The sequence below is a fragment of the Eutrigla gurnardus genome (assembly GCF_963514095.1).
Source record: "Eutrigla gurnardus genome assembly, chromosome: 11".
In the NCBI taxonomy this organism is placed as follows: Eukaryota; Metazoa; Chordata; class Actinopteri; order Perciformes; family Triglidae; genus Eutrigla; species Eutrigla gurnardus.
In genome coordinates, this window is record NC_139925.1 from 22,970,527 (window position 1) to 22,988,820 (window position 18,294).

Here is an 18,294-nt window from a genome sequence, read left to right on the forward strand (position 1 = left end):
GTGTGTGTGTGTGTGTGTGTGTGTGTGTGTGTGTGTGTGTGTGTGTGTGTGTATGTGTTGTGTGTGTGTGTTTCCTTTTCTTTAATCCTTAGGTATAAGGTTGAATATCAAGAGGGTTTGGTGAAACTGGTTTTGGCTTCATGTCAGACTTTCAGCCTGCAGTTTGTCAGCTGAGGAGTTCATCTGCTTCTAATCAAACATCTCAGTCTGAAATACAAGCCCATCACCCAAATAACAGACCAGCCGCATTATCTACACAGTGTTGTTCATCATAGGTAATTATTTGTATTCTCAGATCACGTTTTTGACATATGTGTTTGGATTATATGGGGGAGATACAACGTGTTTGTCTAGAATTTTGGAGAGAGACTTTGCAGCCATATCCACTCTTCATCCTGAGCTGAGCTATTAGCCTTCTGGCTCTAGCTTCATGCTTTACCCACAGACATGGGAGTGATATCCTTCTTCTCATCTAACACACAGCAAGAAAGCAAAATCTTTGATTCCTTAAAAACCAGTGGAGGAAACACTGAGCATGCACCTTCTGGTATCGGACAGCTATCTGATGATGATTCATATAAATGAAGCCAGATGTAAATGCAGCCCAGTTGCCAAGAACAAAATGCTGGCATTGCATGTTTCTGCAAACCACAGATGCGTTGAATGGCGGCGGATTTGCATTCACTCAAAGTGACACAGTAACAATGAACGCAGAGTAGTATAGTAGTATATCGAGCAATCGTTATTGAAGGTTATGTTATAACAAGTATGGGACTGATGATAACTATTTAGAGAATCGACAGATAAATATTTAAACTGTAAAGTGTTAAATTTGATAACAGAATTTGGTGGGGTGGTAGAATAACCAAAAGGAAAAAAAGACTTTACATTGTTAAGGTTTTATTTTGTTTACCACAGTTAATTTTATGAGATCTTTACGTTGTCACGCTACATTGTTGCGCTACACAGCAGGACATAATTGACAGGTGACATTTTGCTTTTGGGCTGTGAACACCTAAATAATCTGTAAATTTGAAAAAACATTGAAAATTACAACCCCCTTTTCCTTGTTATAAAGTCAGGTTTCTAGACATTCATAGATCAACAAATTGAACATGTAAGGAAAACAAACTTTCAGTAAGTATACTTTATGTCTTGAGACTCATAAATCTGACAACGTGGTCCCTCACTCTGCAAACTGTAGACCATCTTGACAGTTAAATAATTTCAGTGGTTTATGAAGAGCCCAAAACTCTGCCAACTTCAAAACCACAACGCTTGCTTGTGTCTTTCTTTCAAAGCTGCTTTGAAGAGAGACACATCTCTCATGTGCAATATGATAAATGCTGCTGCAAGCATAATCATAAGGGAAAAGATTTCACGACAGAAAATATAATTGTGTAATGTTTAAGGGCCAGAAAGGGTGATACCTGGGAAAATATATCTACCTTTCACTCATTTTGTGATGTACCTTGTGGGACGTCAAATGACAAACTATTGAAATCATGTGGTGCCCAATGAAAAAAGGGTTAAACAAATGTGATTTTTGCTTGGGTCTTGAATTGTGATAAAGTCAGTTTGTGGAAGTGAAACCCAATTCTGCAAAAACTTCAATGTTTAGAGAGATTTCTATGCCAAACAAAACAGTCCCTCTGCCTCTCTTTAAGCCACATCCTCTGCTGGTGTCTCCTTATATGTTGATTTAGAGGTAGAAAGTTCATAATGTGATGATTACTGGGGGGAAAAATCCCATGAAAGAAGAAAAAAAGTACCCCATGTTGTGTCAGAATAAAGTGTTTTTCCAGATGTTTTTATGGAGATTCGTGCCATTTATTTTTCTTCAGTAAAATTAGGCAGTCCAGCTTCTGTCATTCATTGGCGGACTTAATTTAAACCTCCAATGAATAATAAAACTAATCTAGAGTTTACAGAGATACCAGCATCCTTGTGAGGCTGCACCGAGGCACAACGGTGGTCTAATTGACTTATTGTTCACGATGAACCAATTTGTTGCTGATTAAATGTACACATTTCGTGTGTACACACGCACATCATGTCATCAGTGGGGAACTTCTTTGGCGTCAGTAAAGAAGACGTAATGCTGGGAAATTTCTATCACCTGCATGACCAAACTAAGCCATGGAGGAACAACCTGAAAAAAATTGTAACAACTGTTTAATTATGACTGAATGATGGCTGAATTTCAATTTTCCATGAGGGAAAGATTAAAAAATGTTCACATTTGGTGTCAATTATAGTCCTTAGAAAGACAATTGGAATCGACAGGCTAGACAAAGAAAATTGCAATCTGCATCTTGTAGCAGGTACAATATTTACCATGTTAACCATTTTAGTCCAGCTTGCTAACAATTGTGAATGAGCACTGAAAACAAAAATAAATAATAAACCAAAATATTGGACAAATTAAAATATTGACCTGATTATGGCATTAATAACACAGTAATTGAAATAAAGCAATAATGACCAGTACACATGGAGGTAAGCCCTGCCTCCTCTCTGGTGTGTTTAGTATAAGTGACACGAATTATCATGAATGCACCTGCGGTCAAACTAGTTTGAGTATTACAAAGCGAAAATTCCTTTTGCATTTGGTATGAACATTGCATTATCTTGCACCTCTAGGTTACAAAAGGTTGAGAACCCATGAGCTAGGCAACAGCTCTGGGAAAATTGATGATTTAGACGTAGTTCCTGTTTGGACTTAAGAACTCGAGGTTACAGTTTACATTCTTAGATCTGATCTGAGGTATTCTCTCACGATGGAGTGGTTCATTTTTCCAGAGGTATGTGTTCAAGTTAGCGTCAAAGAATTTATCTCTCTCGAGGAAACAGAATTAATTTGATATAGATATACTTTATTGATCCCAAGCTAGGAAATTAAAGAAGTGTTTGTATCCAGGCTATTGCTTTGTATTTCTTTCTTTATCGGTCCCCATGAACCTGAATCTGTTTCTAATCAGGAAATGGGGGCCATATCTTTTTCAGATGAATATTCTGAAGCAGACAAATTCATCACAGGCCCAACGAGTGCTCCCTTCACCTGTTTCCTCCTCTGGCATCAGGGGTTTCTGTGGTCTTTGGCTCACTTTTCGAATCAAACCACACAGCTTTGATACTCCTCTCTTGCTGTGATCCTGTTTTTCAGAGTCTTGCTCCGGGGCAGAAGACTTATTCTGTGCCAGTCGATGTCTGGATGGCACTGTAAAGTCCATCCAGCTGGGCTGTATTTGAGAGGCTTCGTGCCAAAAAAGACCATCTATCTTCGAAAAGCTGATTCCCACTGTGGTCCTTCTTGTAAATGCTTGGTTTGAGTGTACAGTTTCCTTGTTGTAAACCTTCATTCATTAGGGATATATTAGTGGACAATGGATTTTATGAGCCCATTAGCACAGCTCCAAGATTTCACACCTGAGAGCGGTGTAGTGCAATGTATGTCAACCAATGGAGCAGTGGGGTCCTATATATTTATAAAAGTTAAGTATTTATTATGTATGTTGATGTTGTAACACTGAACTAAATCATGAAACTAGTCAGTGAGAAAGGAATTCTTCAGACAAATTCAAACATGCACATATGTATTCATACTCTCAGTGAGGTAAAGAAATGACACCTGGAGATGGAGAGTAAAGAGAATTGTGGCAGGATGTAGACATCTGTACTTACATGCTTCCTGTGGATGTAAACATACAGTATGTGTGTCTCTTTGATTTTAAATGATCAAGGGCTCCCCAGTGTTTACCTGAACATTTGATGTATATTACAACAGGCTGAATGTGACCAATTTGTGAAATGAGAGTGCACTGAGCAAAAACCAAAGGAAATGGACATGAATAATGTTATATTACATATTAGCTGAATTCTTTTTCCAAGGTCATGTCACATTTCCAAACACATTGTTTATTCCCCCTTTCTCAAAGCCTTCTAACTTGTGTACTTTTCAAGCTCTGAATGACAAAACATGAATGGAACTTCTTGCTTGTCAGATCAAGGCTTACATGAAGATAATTTGGCAAACATGGTTTTGAATGAAACAGTCTGAACTTATGTCTTTCTATCTTAATATTTACACAGCATCAGAAGAACAGTGAAGTCTTTTTATTTGCATTGTATTTGAAAGTCTGGTGTGTCTCATACAGATTCAAAAGGGTGCCACAGTGCATTGGCATCCGTCTCTATAAAGGGTGTCTCAGTGCGTTGGCATCGTACTCTAAAGGGTGTCTCTAAAGGGTGTCTCAATGCGTTGGCATCATGCTCTAAAGGGTGTCTCTATAAAGGGTGTCTCAGTGCGTTGGCATCGTACTTTCAAGGGTGTCTCAGTGTGTTGGCATCGTACTCTAAAGGGTGTCTCAGTGCGTTGGCATCGTACTCTAAAGGGTGTCTCGGTGCATTGGCATCAGACTCTAAAGGGTGTCTCAGTGTGTTGGCATCAGACTCTAAAGGGTGTCTCAGTGCATTGGCATCAGATTCTAAAGGGTGTCTCAGTGCATTGGCATGGTACTCTCGAGGGTGTCTCAGTGTGTTGGCATCATACTCTAAAGGGTGTCTCTAAAGGGTGTCTCAGTGCGTTGGCATCGTACTCTAAAGGGTGTCTCTAAAGGGTGTCTCAATGCGTTGGCATCGTACTCTAAAGGGTGTCTCTAAAGGGTGTCTCAGTGCGTTGGCATCATACTCTAAAGGGTGTCTCTATAAAGGGTGTCTCAGTGCGTCGGCATCGTACTTTCAAGGGTGTCTCAGTGCATTGGCATCATATTCTAAAGGGTGTCTCGGTGCATTGGCATCAGACTCTAAAGGGTGTCTCAGTGCGTTGGCATCAGACTCTAAAGGGTGTCTCAGTGCGTTGGCATGGTACTCTTGAGGGTGTCTCAGTGTGTTGGCATCATACTCTAAAGGGTGTCTCTAAAGGGTGTCTCAGTGCGTTGGCATCATACTCTAAAGGGTGTCTCTATAAAGGGTATCTCAGTGTGTTGGCATCGTACTCTAAAGGGTGTCTCTAAAGGGTGTCTCAGTGCGTCGGCATCGTACTTTCAAGGGTGTCTCAGTGTGTTGGCATCGTTCTCTAAAGGGTGTCTCAGTGCGTTGGCATCGTACTCTAAAGGGTGTCTCGGTGCATTGGCATCAGATTCTAAAGGGTGTCTCGGTGCATTGGCATCAGACTCTAAAGGGTATCTCAGTGCGTTGGCATCAGACTCTAAAGGGTGTCTCGGTGCATTGGCATGGTACTCTAAAGGGTGCCTCAGTGTGTCGGTATCAGACACTAAAGGGTGCCTCATTGTGTCGGTGTCAGATGCTAAAGGGTGCCTCAGTGTGTCGGTGTCAGATGCTCAAGGGTGTCTCAGTGTGTCGGTGTCAGATGCTAAAGGGTGTCTCAATGTGTCGGTGTCAGACTCTAAAGGGTGTCTCAGTATGTCAGCATCGGATGGCAAACGGTGTCTCAGTGGGCCACTGACACTACATAGCTCAAACTTCCTCCTTTTTCTACTTGTCTCTCCACCAAACTTTTATTTTTCATCAAACTGATATGTGATTCAGTTTGGTGCAACCATCCTACCATATGTCTACTGTAATATCTCTTTTCCGTCTCTCCACTCTATTCCAGGGGATGCCCGGCGGCCATAGACGGGTTGTGATCCAGCCAAACCCGCTGCCACACCTTCACCATGAGCCCACCGTGCTGCTCTGCGTGGGCGTCCTGCTCCTCCTAATTGGACGGATAATCTACCTGCAAGGCAGCACAAGCAGCCAGGACCACTCTCAGGTTTAGCCGTTGGAAAACCCAGCAGACGTAGCATTTTTTCATAAATAATGTATCTGTGTTGGATCCTTTTTGTTTTTACGGAGCTCATTTTTTCCTTCAGTTCTCGGCTTTCCAAGCGGAGGAACGAGACTTTGGACTATTTTGATTTTGATGGTGATTATTTGCAATCACATTTAAGGCAAACTCTAAAATGCCTGGATTTTGTTTTTTTCTTCACGATCTTTGAGCCTTTTTAGTGCTACCAAAGAGCCAGGATTTTGCACTCCTTTCCAGCTCAGAGACCGTCATATCACCTATATATGCCTCTGTGCAAAATGACGTCTGTGGAAATTCAAATGTGCCTTGTACAGTTTCCCGTTTACTTTTTTAGCTTCTTTTTAAGTGTTTTTTTTTATTATGGATTTGTCATGTAATCAACTCTGCAGACCCAGGGTTGTTAAAGTATGTCTTCCCTTTCCAATGGTTCAGGCAAGGAAATATGATCCTGCACTCCTGTCACATCAGGATCCAACATGCAAGACTCTTAACCTGTGTTGGAACCAACTGGGCCAAAGTAATCCTTTTTATCTGACATTTTTATCTTTACTACTGTGCCAATTGACTTCATGAATTACCTGTCTGCTTATGTCTATGTTGTATGTTCACCAGTGTCTACACCCACAGAACTTAGCTGTGTCCTCAAGAGATCATCAAATGTGTTGCTGTGATCCTCAGCAACAAAACACCTTGTGCTGGGTGGCAAATTACAGCTTTTGGATTTCAAAAGACAGGAATATTCATCATCAGGAAACGCAAAAGAATTATTTGAGACTGCAAAACAATTGTGGTTGGGGAACAAATATTCAATCTGGACAGCTCAGCACAGAAAACATAAAAATTACACAACTTTCCAGATATACATTTATGCTGTCTGAATGTAGCTTCAGATCCTTATGACACTGTGATGTGTTGTGTGACATTGATGAGCAGTGCGAGTCAAAAAATGAAATGTAGAGAATATGCATGTTTGAAAAACGGAATGTGTGAGCTAAGAGAGGAGAGCAAGCCTGGCACGCCAACCACGCAGTACCAGGCAGGGGGAAACGGTTTTGTAGGCAATGTATTTCAAGCAATGCATCTCAATGTGATTGCCCCCTAATACTGCATGTGTCTGCATTAATGATGAAAGTGTCAATTTAGTTTTGTGTGTCATATTCCAATACCCATGTCACGTTTGGGCTGCAGCAGCTCCTGTAACTGGTCGGCTAATGAGGTAATCAGTATTATTGTCCCCTCAACGGTACATTCAGTAGATGCATAAATCCTGCAGCTTTTAAAAAAATAAGTGGGAACACATTCCTTTAATTTCCAGTAGTTTTCTAGACATCTTTATTATAGATCCTTTTACGGTAATGATGACGCACGAATTAGTGTGTTCACGCAATTTGGCAACCGAGCGGAGTGCAACAGCCTGTCGAGCTTTGTAAGAACATTAACCACCAACGATGGTGAAATGCAACCTAAACGGATTGACATTCCAGATGTGTATATTATCAGAGAGTGGGTAGAATCAATTCATATTTAGTGACCACATATCTATGTGTAATGTCCTACAAGCGAGACATTACGAGTCACTATATCATCAACTACGTTATCTGTGGTCATGTACACAGTGTCAAACACCAGGACGTAGACTCCGAGCTTTGACTTTGCTGAGTTTTAAAATGGGCGTCAACAAATTTAATAGCTTGCAGCTGGTGTTTGGGTTTAATGTGTGACCATGTTAACTGGTGACTCAGCCAAAATTGTCCGTGGTTGCTTGTAATGACGGCAGCATCAACCTCGTAAAACTCTTAAATCAATTTAAAATACATCTGTGTTTATTATCTAAGCCAACCATTTACTGAAGCCACTAAGATCTGACAGTCACCAGTTAACACGGTCACTAGTTAAACTGAAACACCTGTTGCTCTGAAACAGTCCTGTCTGAATTTTGTAGCACTTGAGCCTGTCTCTCTTTTCTCTTGAGAATAGCGATTCTGACGACCAAACATGAAACAACCACATGTTGTGATGCAGTTTAAAGTTTTTAACTGATCTAGACGGCTGCGGCCAACTTAGGTTGCCAACATGTGCGCATATATATTTTTGATGACGTCGGCTATAAAAAAGGTCCATAGAAATCTTGAATCTTTGAATTGCAAAATGAATGTTGTATCCATTAATTTAATGACTATTTTACAACTTGCTGAACACGCCCAGACAAATTTTACCATCTGTGCTGTTCAGTTTTAAACAAAAAACCTACCAGTAAGATGATACTGTACCAACCTATGATTAATTAATTGAGAAGTATTAATATATTGCACAATCATAATAAAAAGCAGGAATAGAATGCTTCACTTGTTAAAACAATAATAAGATTACCTACTAAGCTGCCCAGTTGGTGGAGTGAAGATGATGAACAAAACCAATAATGAAATCAATCATACAAACCATTAAACAGTGTCATTTCCTGCCATCTTGTTAACTTTTTTTTTTTTTTTTTTGCATTCATTCAACATTATTTGAAATTGTTTCAACATTCAAAGCACCTTCAAGAGATCAAACAGCAGTGTCTTCCACCGGTCTTTGTTTCAGCGTCTGGATATCACATTAGCAGCCAGACTGACTGTATGTCAAACTTAGTTTGTTGACAAGGTCGTGTTCTCTATTTACTAGCCCAGTGATTCAGACCTGGCCAAGTCTCCTTGTGCCTGCCAGGTCATTAAAATACTCTGAGAGGGAGACTCTTGGATGATGACCAAACTCTGAATCATGCAGTGTCAAAGGGTTTTGTCAGTTCGCTAGCAGTGACTTATCAGACAGTGATGATTCAGGCTTCAGGTTAAATACATTTATTCTAAACTTATTAAAAAACACAGGTGCTGGTGTCTTGTGAGGTGCAAGCAAATGAGGCCATTGGTAATTTTAATGCATGTTACCACTTACAGCTGATCAGAAACCGAACCGGAACAATGACAGCTTGTGAAAGTGTGAAAAAGAAATGCCTGCTCTTAGAAATATTTGAATTTCTTCTCACTTGGAGTTCACTTGCAGTTCAGTATATGTCAATTCATTTAGTTAACTCTGAGCAAAGTATTTGAATATACTGCAGTGAAGAATTGTGCAAGAAAGAAAACAAAACACAAGCATCTTATAATACCATGATTGCATGTTCAGCTTGAGGGATGTCACCCGTAGAAAAGCTTAGGAAGGCAGCTGCACTGCTCTTTACTGGCAGTGGGGAAGTTGTACATTAGATGTTCATTTGCTGAATCAACTTGTTAATCCTCATAAAGGATAAATCTCACTTTTATGTGGTTTGTCCAGGTTTGATTTCTGCGTCTTGTGTCTGTGGGATGAAGATCAGCCATTACTGCTAGCTATGAAAACATGGATATCAAATAGGAGTAGAACGGACATTTAAGTGGGGTCGTAAAGTGTTGTCATAGCTCACCGGGAAGAGAACTAGTTGGGAAGTGAGGTGGTGGAACTGTTAGGCCCAGAGCTGCCACTGTTCACCAGTTCACTTCTCGGCTCATTTTCTGTAACCGGTGGACTGTTAAAGAAAGACAGCACTAACAAGCTAGCCAAATAGCCAGCTGTCCGCTAAGTAGCTAGTTAGCTTGCTAACACTGCTTTAATGTTGCACTTGTTGTCTCTTATCTGACAAAATCAATGTTGCTTCCTAAGGTGTGATGAGAGTGTGTGGATGAAGCATTAAGTTGTCAAATTTAACTCATTTAGTCTGTCATAACATTACTACTCCCCTGATATTTACTGTAAAACCTCACCAGTCCACCACTCGCTGTAAGTCCGTTTACTTTATACAGAAGTGGCCACTACAGCAGTTGCAATGACAACAGTTACACATAGAAATGGCTGCTGCTCTGACCATCCTGCTACATTGATTTGAATTTCCCTTCTACTCCTATTTTATTTCTGTCTCTATAAAAATGTTGCAAAATGTTGTGTTTTCACAATAAGATATATTGTGATTTAATGCAATTGTTCAACTGCAAATTATGCAATTTGTTAACATCTGTTTTATCTAATAAGATCAAGTTTTCACTCGGGTCATCTAACTTCAGTTATTTTTATTGCAGCAAAATGTATTGTAAGGCACCACTCCAACGTCCTGCCAATTGAAATGAATTTACCCATGACCACACCAAAAAGCAATTTTTACCAAAAGGTTTAACTTGTATTTGTAATATTAATATTTCATACAATAAAAGATCCATACATGGCGTCTGTGTATTGATACAATATTGCCACGCAAAATATCACAATAGATTAATATGCTGTATCTATTTTTTCCCCACCCCTAATGCGGTTCTTGCCAGTTAGCGAAGGAGAAAGTGTTTTCAAACTATATTTTTCAGGTTTTCCTCGAGAACATTCTTGGATTACGTTGAGCTACACAGTCAAATTGTATTTTAAAAGGATGCAATGTGACTTTTGACCTAAGAGATTTGTGCAAAAGTGTTGTTTTGGATGGTACAACATGAAATGTCACCTTATTATCTGACATACTGTTTGTTGTTTTGATCATCTGCAGTGAGTGTTTGTGCAAAAATGTCATGTCATTTGTTTTTTTCTGCTCCGCAACATCAATTAGTGTCAGAAAAGCAGTTTGACAGAGATCTGAATACAATTATAATCACATTAAATACTGTACGTGTAAACCTTCAATGGAAGTTCATCTGAGTGTGAAATTAGTTGCGTTGTTGCTCGCTTCCTGTGTTCTCCAATTAGAGCAGCAACAGAAGTTAGTTGTAACACAATTGATAACCAAAATCATCTGAGTCCATGTTTGAGTCACGCTTGGATATTTGCACAGTTGTGTCAACACGAATGCGTCACAGTGGTGAGAAGTGTGATCCTGGCTTTCATCACCCTCAAACTCTCATTTCATCTGTTTAGTCTTGTGTTTTAATAGTGTTAAATTTGTGGCTCCACCACAAACATTCAGGCTGTTTATTCTTTAACTGAAGCCTGTTGAAATTTGCAATTGCACACATAATATGTGTAAACAACACAGCATTAAATTTAAGTAGATGAAGTCGCTTTGTTTGTTCAGGACTCAAAGTTGATAGTAGTAGATTTATAGGTATCATCGATGGATTTGTGAACAGGTGTACGGACACAAGTCAAGAGTCCCTTGACCAGCACCTCTGTAAGTTAACGTTCCTAATTGGAAAAGTCAATCAGACAACTACAAATAGATGCAAATAGACCACAAAAAGACTACAAAGAGACACAAAACTATTGCAAAGAAACATAAAACGACTATAAAGATACTCAAAATGACCACAAAGAGACAAAATTAGGACAAAAAAATGTAAATACTATTAAGCGATGCAAAGGGACTACTAAAAGAGACAAAACCACTACAAAGAAACGTAAATGAATACAAAAAGACTTCAAATAACCACAAAGAGTCAAAATGACCACTAAGAGACAAATTACCTTGAAGACTCAAAATGACCACAAACAGACACAAAACTGCTTAAAATGCACATTTTTAGTATTTTGTTTATTTTACCTTTATTTATCCAGATAAGTAAATTGATAATCAATGTTCTTATAAAGGAAGACATTTGACTACAATGTGATTCATAAAAAGTGTTTGCATCCAGAGACCTGTTGTTTGTTCAATTGACATTAAATCATTCAAAGTCACTTTTGTCCATTTCGGTCAATGTTAAAAGCCTGAAACTTCCTGCATCATCATGTCCACGGTGACTTTTCACCACACTGTATCCTTTCTTCCAGGAAATGCTCACTCGGTGTCAGGCTCGTCTTTGCTTTTCCTCTGCTGTGAGTGCATGTTGATTTCTGATATTGTGCCATGTGAAACCTAAGACCTCAAATTGAAGTACTGTATTACAGCTGGAGTGTGAGAGGAGGAAACCGAAAGATGAATTACCATCTTCTGAAACTGATATGGAAACCTGTTGATGTGTTGATTCATAGTACAGAAATGGTTGTGTGACATTCAGGGTTTTACTGACTGGCATCAACACTGCTGGAGCCACTTGGGCAAATCAGGCTGCAGATTTGTGTTTTTATTTTAACAGGAAAATAATTATCATCCATGAATGGGAAAATATACATTCATACTCAAAGAAAAATCCCATGAAATATAGGGAACCCAGAGACACTGCTGTGTGCTGTGCTTCGCTGCAAATGCTGTATAGAAATGCAACAGTCGGAGCCGGTTTGTACAGAAATTAAAACAAACTAATCTGAATGACTCCAAATGACCCAGTACAACTGTAGCAAAATGTTGTCTTTTTTGTGTGTATACTCTTATTGTACAGTGAAAATATTGTAAGTAGGTTGTTTTAATTGCTTTTAAATCATTAAACTGTTGTAAATAAAGCTTTTACATCTTTTTAACACTGCATGAGTGATTTATAAATTGCTTGTCTTTCATTGGAACATTTTTGTATTCAGTAGCAAGAATGAAATGCATTATGTACTGAAATTACTGTACAATTTGATATACCTGTATTTTAGTTGAGTAGTCCCATTTTGTGCTACTTTACTTTCCAAAGGGAAATGTTGTACCTCACTACGTTTATCTGATGACCAAACACTATTAAAAGTAGTTGAAAGTAAAACTAATTAAGATCTACCTCAAACAGCTTCAACCACTGTTTACTTGTTAATGAGTTAATTAAATAATAATAATACAAAAGATTGGTTCAATATAAAAGTTCACCTGCTGCTTTAAAGTGGGAGTTAACTGAACTTAAAAAATTACCTTGAATCAACACCACTTCTTCTATTAGAGACATATTTGCTTATCATTTACATTTCCACAATTTGAGGTGTCAGTTCTTCATTTGACATAAAGGCTTTTCAATTCATGAAGTCTGCCAATACACTGATAATGTTCTGTTAAAACACAGGTGATTTAACAGAACAAAGGTGGGAATGCAAGCAACAGTCGAGCAGTGTTTGTTGTGTTGGAATTAGGGATGCACGGATCTGACAGTTCCTATACCGATAGCTGCCGATACCAGATACCAAATAATAGTACGTTTAGTATTTGTGAAAACACACATATATATATATATATATATATATATATATATATATATATATATATATATATATATATACTAGGAAATCAACCTCAGCCAAATACCTCCAGAGAGTAAGGCAGGTCCTGAAAAGTCAGCTGAATGGTAAGAACAAGGTCCGAGCCATCAACATGTACGCACTACCAGTCATCAGATACCCCGCTGGTATCATAAGCTGGCCAAAGGAGGAGATAGAAGCCACAGAAAGCTCCTCACCATGCACGGAGGGCTCCACCCCAAGTCCAGCACCCTGAGGCTATACACTAAGCGGAAAGAGGGAGGCCGAGGGCTATGAGCATCAAGGCCACGGTCCAGGATGAAACATCGAAAATTCCAGATAACATCGAAAAAATGGCCCAGAAGGATGAACTGCTAAGTGAATGTCTCAGGCAGCAGAACCCTGATGAGAGTGCAGAGAAGGAGGAGCAGACAACCTGGAGGGACAAGCCCCTACATGGCATGTACCACCGTCAGATAGAGGAAGTGGCTGATATCAAGAAATCCTACTAGTGGCTGGAAAATGCAGGACTGACAGACAGCACAGAGGCACTAATCATGGCAGCAGAGGCCATAAGCACAAGAGCCATAGAGGCCAGGATCTACCAGAGCAGATCAGACCCAAGGTGCAGACTGTGCAAAGAAGCCCCTGAGACAGTCCAGCACATAGTAGCAGGGTGTAAGATGCTAGCTGGGTCAGCGTACATGGAGAGGCACAACCAAGTGGCTGGGATAGTACACAGGAACATCTGCAACCAGTATGGAATAGAAGTACCCAAATCCCAATGGGCCATACCACAGAAGGTGACTGAGAACAACAGGGCCAAGGTTCTGTGGGACTTCAGCTTCCAGACTGACAAACAGCTCCTGGCTAACCAACCGGACATAGTGGTGGTGGACAAAGTGCAGAAGACAGTGGTGGTGATAGATGTGGCGATCCCAGCTGATGCCAACATCAGGAAGAAGGAACACGAGAAAACTGAGAAGTACCAAGGGTTGAAAGAGCAGTTGGAACAGATGTGGAAGGTCAAGGCTAGCGTGGTCCCCGTGGTAGTGGGGGCACTCGGGGCAGTAACCCCCAAACTGGGAGAGTGGCTCCAACAGATCCCAGGAACAACATCTGAAGCCTGAGTCCAGAAGAGTGCAGTCCTAGCCAAGATACTGCGCAGAACCCTTAAACTCCCAGGCCTCTGGTAGAGGACCCGAGCTTGAGGATGACACAGATACCGCCCCACCAGGGGTGAGAAGGAGATTCTTTTTAATTTTTTTATATATTGACTTGTATTCATAAAATATATATAAACTAATGAACACAATGCAGGGCAAATTTGTTCTGAATAGATTTGGAATTGATTTCACATTTGATGGAAATTTTGCAGGACAGACATTAGCAGACGGAAGTTGACAGAAGTTGGAAAAAATGTCTCTAAAATAATTCTGTATTAGTTGCAACTTCTAACATTGTCAAGGAGAGCTAGCTAAATAAAAATAAAAAACTCAACTTCTGAGAAGACAATAAACAATGATCACCTCAAAAGTCACTAACAACAGAACTTCTTTGATCAAATATTGCCATAGTATCAAATTGGGCCTCGCTTTCCTCAATGCAGAGGATGCCGACTGGAATTTCCAAGGAGTCTGCATCATGACGACCCTACAGCGTTTGAGAGACAAGACAAAATCTATTCATGTCAATTACAACTTGTCTGTAAAAAGGTAAACAGATTAACAGCCTGACATTGTATCCCATGTGTCTTCCTGATCCCAAAGATGAAATCAACTTAAATTGAACGAACACTGTAATAAAAATACTCACAGAGCTTCTTTTGAGGAACTTAGCTGCATCATCCCCAAGAAGGACCGGGAGTTCCGTGAGTACAAGGCACCTGATGGCTTTTGGCTCAGTGGTCTGAAAGAGAGTACAGCTCATACTTAAATGCAGTCCACATCTATAGTGTTCGAAGAGCTGTGCTATCTTCTTATAGATTACAGGACAGTACTTGTATTTCCAAAGCATTTTTTAAAACAAAAAACACAATAATCTGATGGCTAGTCTGGCTCATCGGCTAGCAGGGTTTTTTTAAGAACATTAAATCAGTGTGTGTGAAACAGCAAAAGTTGAAAATGGCCGTTCACTACAGTGATAATGCCATTTTGATAGTTGTTCTCACATGTAGGCTAAACACCAACATTGAAACATCACATTTTTCTAACTTGTCTTAAGCTTCAATGATGATGATTTTCTGTTTGAAAATCATCATCATAAATTATTAAGCAAAATTGAAGCTTAATAATTCACAAATTGAATTATTTAAATGAAAAATACTTTTCGCCTAGTTAAATGTTGGCCTGGTGTTTGGTGTGTATGTGTAAGACAACATCAGGCTTGTCTTAAATATTGTTTTCCTTTGTCAAACAAAATCAATCAAGTGAATATTAATGATCAAAAAAATAAATGTACTGAATTGTGACTTATTAAAATAATGGTATATGATCAGAGATCGACCGGCTGTCATCATACCTGATCCAGCTATTTGAATCAGTATGACTGATATCCAGTCAGTATGGGCATTGGTTCATCTCTAGCTTAAGTATAGAAAGTGTAGCTTAGTGTTATAAAGGATTTTCAATATCATGCCTGAATTGTTATATGATTTCTTCAATGTGGATGAGTTCTTTGAATGTGATTGACAGATGGAGCTCATTAGCATTTAAAGGTGCAGGCACAGAAATGGCCTGTTCTCAGCACAGCTCACTTGAGCAACTTTTAGACAGCTGAAATTCAGGACCACAGATGAGTTTAGGGCAATGCATATCAAATACAGTGTTGTTGGACCTCTGACAGCTGTGTGGAATTGATGAAAAACAGTATAATATGGGACCTTTAAGCTGATTTTAGACCAGCAGGTCCGATATCCAGACTGCGAGCCCCCCTCGATCACTCTCTTTGATTCTGCTTATAATGTATTGATGAAGCGCTGGGAGTGCTGCTGTAAAATGCAAGTTTGCCTTGTATGTTCCTCCTCCATACTTGTCAAAGTTGTTTCATATAGTATTTGAGCGCTACAGTAGTAATTGTCTGGTTCCTTAAGCCACAGTACGTAGTTTGTGAAACGTATGCTGCACGCGTCGCAGTCATCGTCGTCATGGTGAATTTGGGATCTGCATCAATGAATCAGTGATTGATCTCAGGGTCTAGTTGAGGAAGCGCGCACTCTCCAGGATTATTTGTACCTGGCCTGACTTAGTCGCTGCTCTTCATCCTGGTTTGGCCTTTGTGCAACCGATTTAGCCAGGCTGCTCTCACTGGCATAAGTTGAACATGGCTTAGTCATTTATCCTGGATATCTAAATTCTGCTTTTTTGCAATAGCCCTCTAGTGAAAGCCCTGTGTATTTTGACCGGTCCACCACCCAGACCTCCTCCCTACGTGGACTTCCAAGGACTCTTAGAAGCTAATTTGTGATACGTCAAGAGAAAACGTGATCCACGACAATATACATTTCCCTTGTAACGTAATTCACAATGCAGTTTTACTGTGGGGGAACATTGCAATTCAAAGCATATTTATTTCCTCCACCTGGCTCTCAAAATGGTGAGAGCTATCTACTAACATGCACTAAAAGGCCGGCCTGGCTGTGACCAAAAAGAAAAGAGAAGCTCTGATAGCAACACACAGAGGGAGAGTGACTTCATTCGCCCCTTGGGAAGACATTTTAACACAATATCTGATTTTAAATAGACAAATTCATATGATAAAACATCCGATCAACAAAAACAGCAGATATTGATCAAATATATTTACAAATACATTTAAAGGAAGAATCAAAAAGACAGACATCCATGTAATGCATTATATTCTTTATTAAATCAATGTATTCAGTTCAGGTCAGGTCAGGTCATTGTCCTTTGTTGGCATAACAGTTCATTTAGGTGAAATGAGGACAGCTTTTATTTTTTATTTCAGTAACTGTCTGAAGCAACTTTTTTTTCTTCCCCTTGTCCTTCATGTGTGTGTGTGTGTGTGTGTGTGTGTGTGTGCGCACATCTGCAGGACACGGAAAGTACGGTGCCTTCCACAGCCTGGCACAAACACATGCTCAGATAATTATATGTCTTCCACACAGAGACGCACACACACACACACACACACACACAACTCATTAACGCACATGCATGATCACACGCATAAATCGCTCCTGTGCACGTGTGCGCACACACACACACACACAGACACACATTTGTATGCATGAGTCAGAGCAGCGGTCCAGCAGGGTGGATTCCTCAATCTGCAAGGAAATGGAAAAGTAGCAGTTTTAATCGTTTGTGGTTTCAAGGTGAGAGGACAGACAGATTGCAGGTCTGCTTTCATTTAGCTCCAACCAAAATTTAATTTGTACATTTATTGTGGCATGTATTCTTTGGAGAGAAAAATAGTACTACTCAAAACAATAACTTTTATTTTGTTTTTCTTGCTCCATGACAGTATTTTATGAGCAGAACATGAACTCATAATAAAAATGTTATAAGACACTATAATGTTTTTGCAAGCGGATATAAAGACATTTTAATTGTTCGCTACTGGACAGTATTTGTCAACAATTATGAATTCTGCTATGAAGACACATTTTCTATTATTACAGCTGTATTTTACTAGACGTCTCCATCAGCCCCAATGCTGGAGCCGAGGAAGATTTATATCCGCTTACAACTACATTATGGTGTGTAATAAGCCATCTATTACATATTTAAGTACTGCTAATTTAGTGCACATTAGTCTGTACAGTTGAATGCATGTGAGCACTTAGAGCAAGGAGACACAGTATTAGTGTATGTATCTGTGACAGTAGCATGTAGCTCAGCTCAGATCCAGTGGGAGCAGTTCCCTGCAGAAGTCCTACCTACTACTTATAGTCATGTCTCTTAATATTCACGTTCGCAAGTAAAATTTGTGGGGAATTCATTTTCAAGGGAAACCTATTTTGATGACCGTTCTTGACGTATCCCAAATTAGTTTTAAAATATCTCTGCAGAAGTCTTGGTGGTGGACGGGCAAAAAAACACAGGACTTTCACTCAGGAGACTGCTGTTGGTGCCCCATTAGAACCACGTCGTTTTGTTGGAATTTTGTTTTGTTTCAAATTTAAAGTCATTTAAAGCCAAACCCTAAAAATGAATAACGTAAAACGTATAAAATATTTCTGTTTTATTTTGTTTCCCCGGAAGTGTGATTGAGAGTGCAGTTCAGTTGTATGGGAACATACACAGGGTGGGAAACTCAACAGTAAATCTAAGGTAATGATTAGAGAGGAAGCACTTTTAATCATGGGTGCACTTTGTGGTTTTTCACTGGTGTGGTTGCAACCAACACCTGTCTCTACTGTGTAACACCACAGGAACCAGGTG

The 18,294-nt window shown here is 39.6% G+C and overlaps 1 protein-coding gene across 3 annotated transcripts in view; it reads left to right on the forward strand.

Annotated features, from left to right (window-relative positions):
• The window catches only part of bcl2l11 (BCL2 like 11), a 31,850-nt gene extending 19,646 nt beyond the window's left edge, over positions 1-12,204 (forward strand). For all 3 annotated transcript variants that reach the window (XM_084021807.1, XM_084021809.1, XM_084021808.1), the window contains exon 4: positions 5,618-12,204. In XM_084021807.1, coding sequence (XP_083877933.1) covers positions 5,618-5,782 — 165 coding nt within the window. In that variant the 3' untranslated portion in view covers positions 5,783-12,204. The remainder of the gene's footprint in view (positions 1-5,617) is intronic.
• Positions 12,205-18,294: the final 6,090 nt, after the last annotated feature.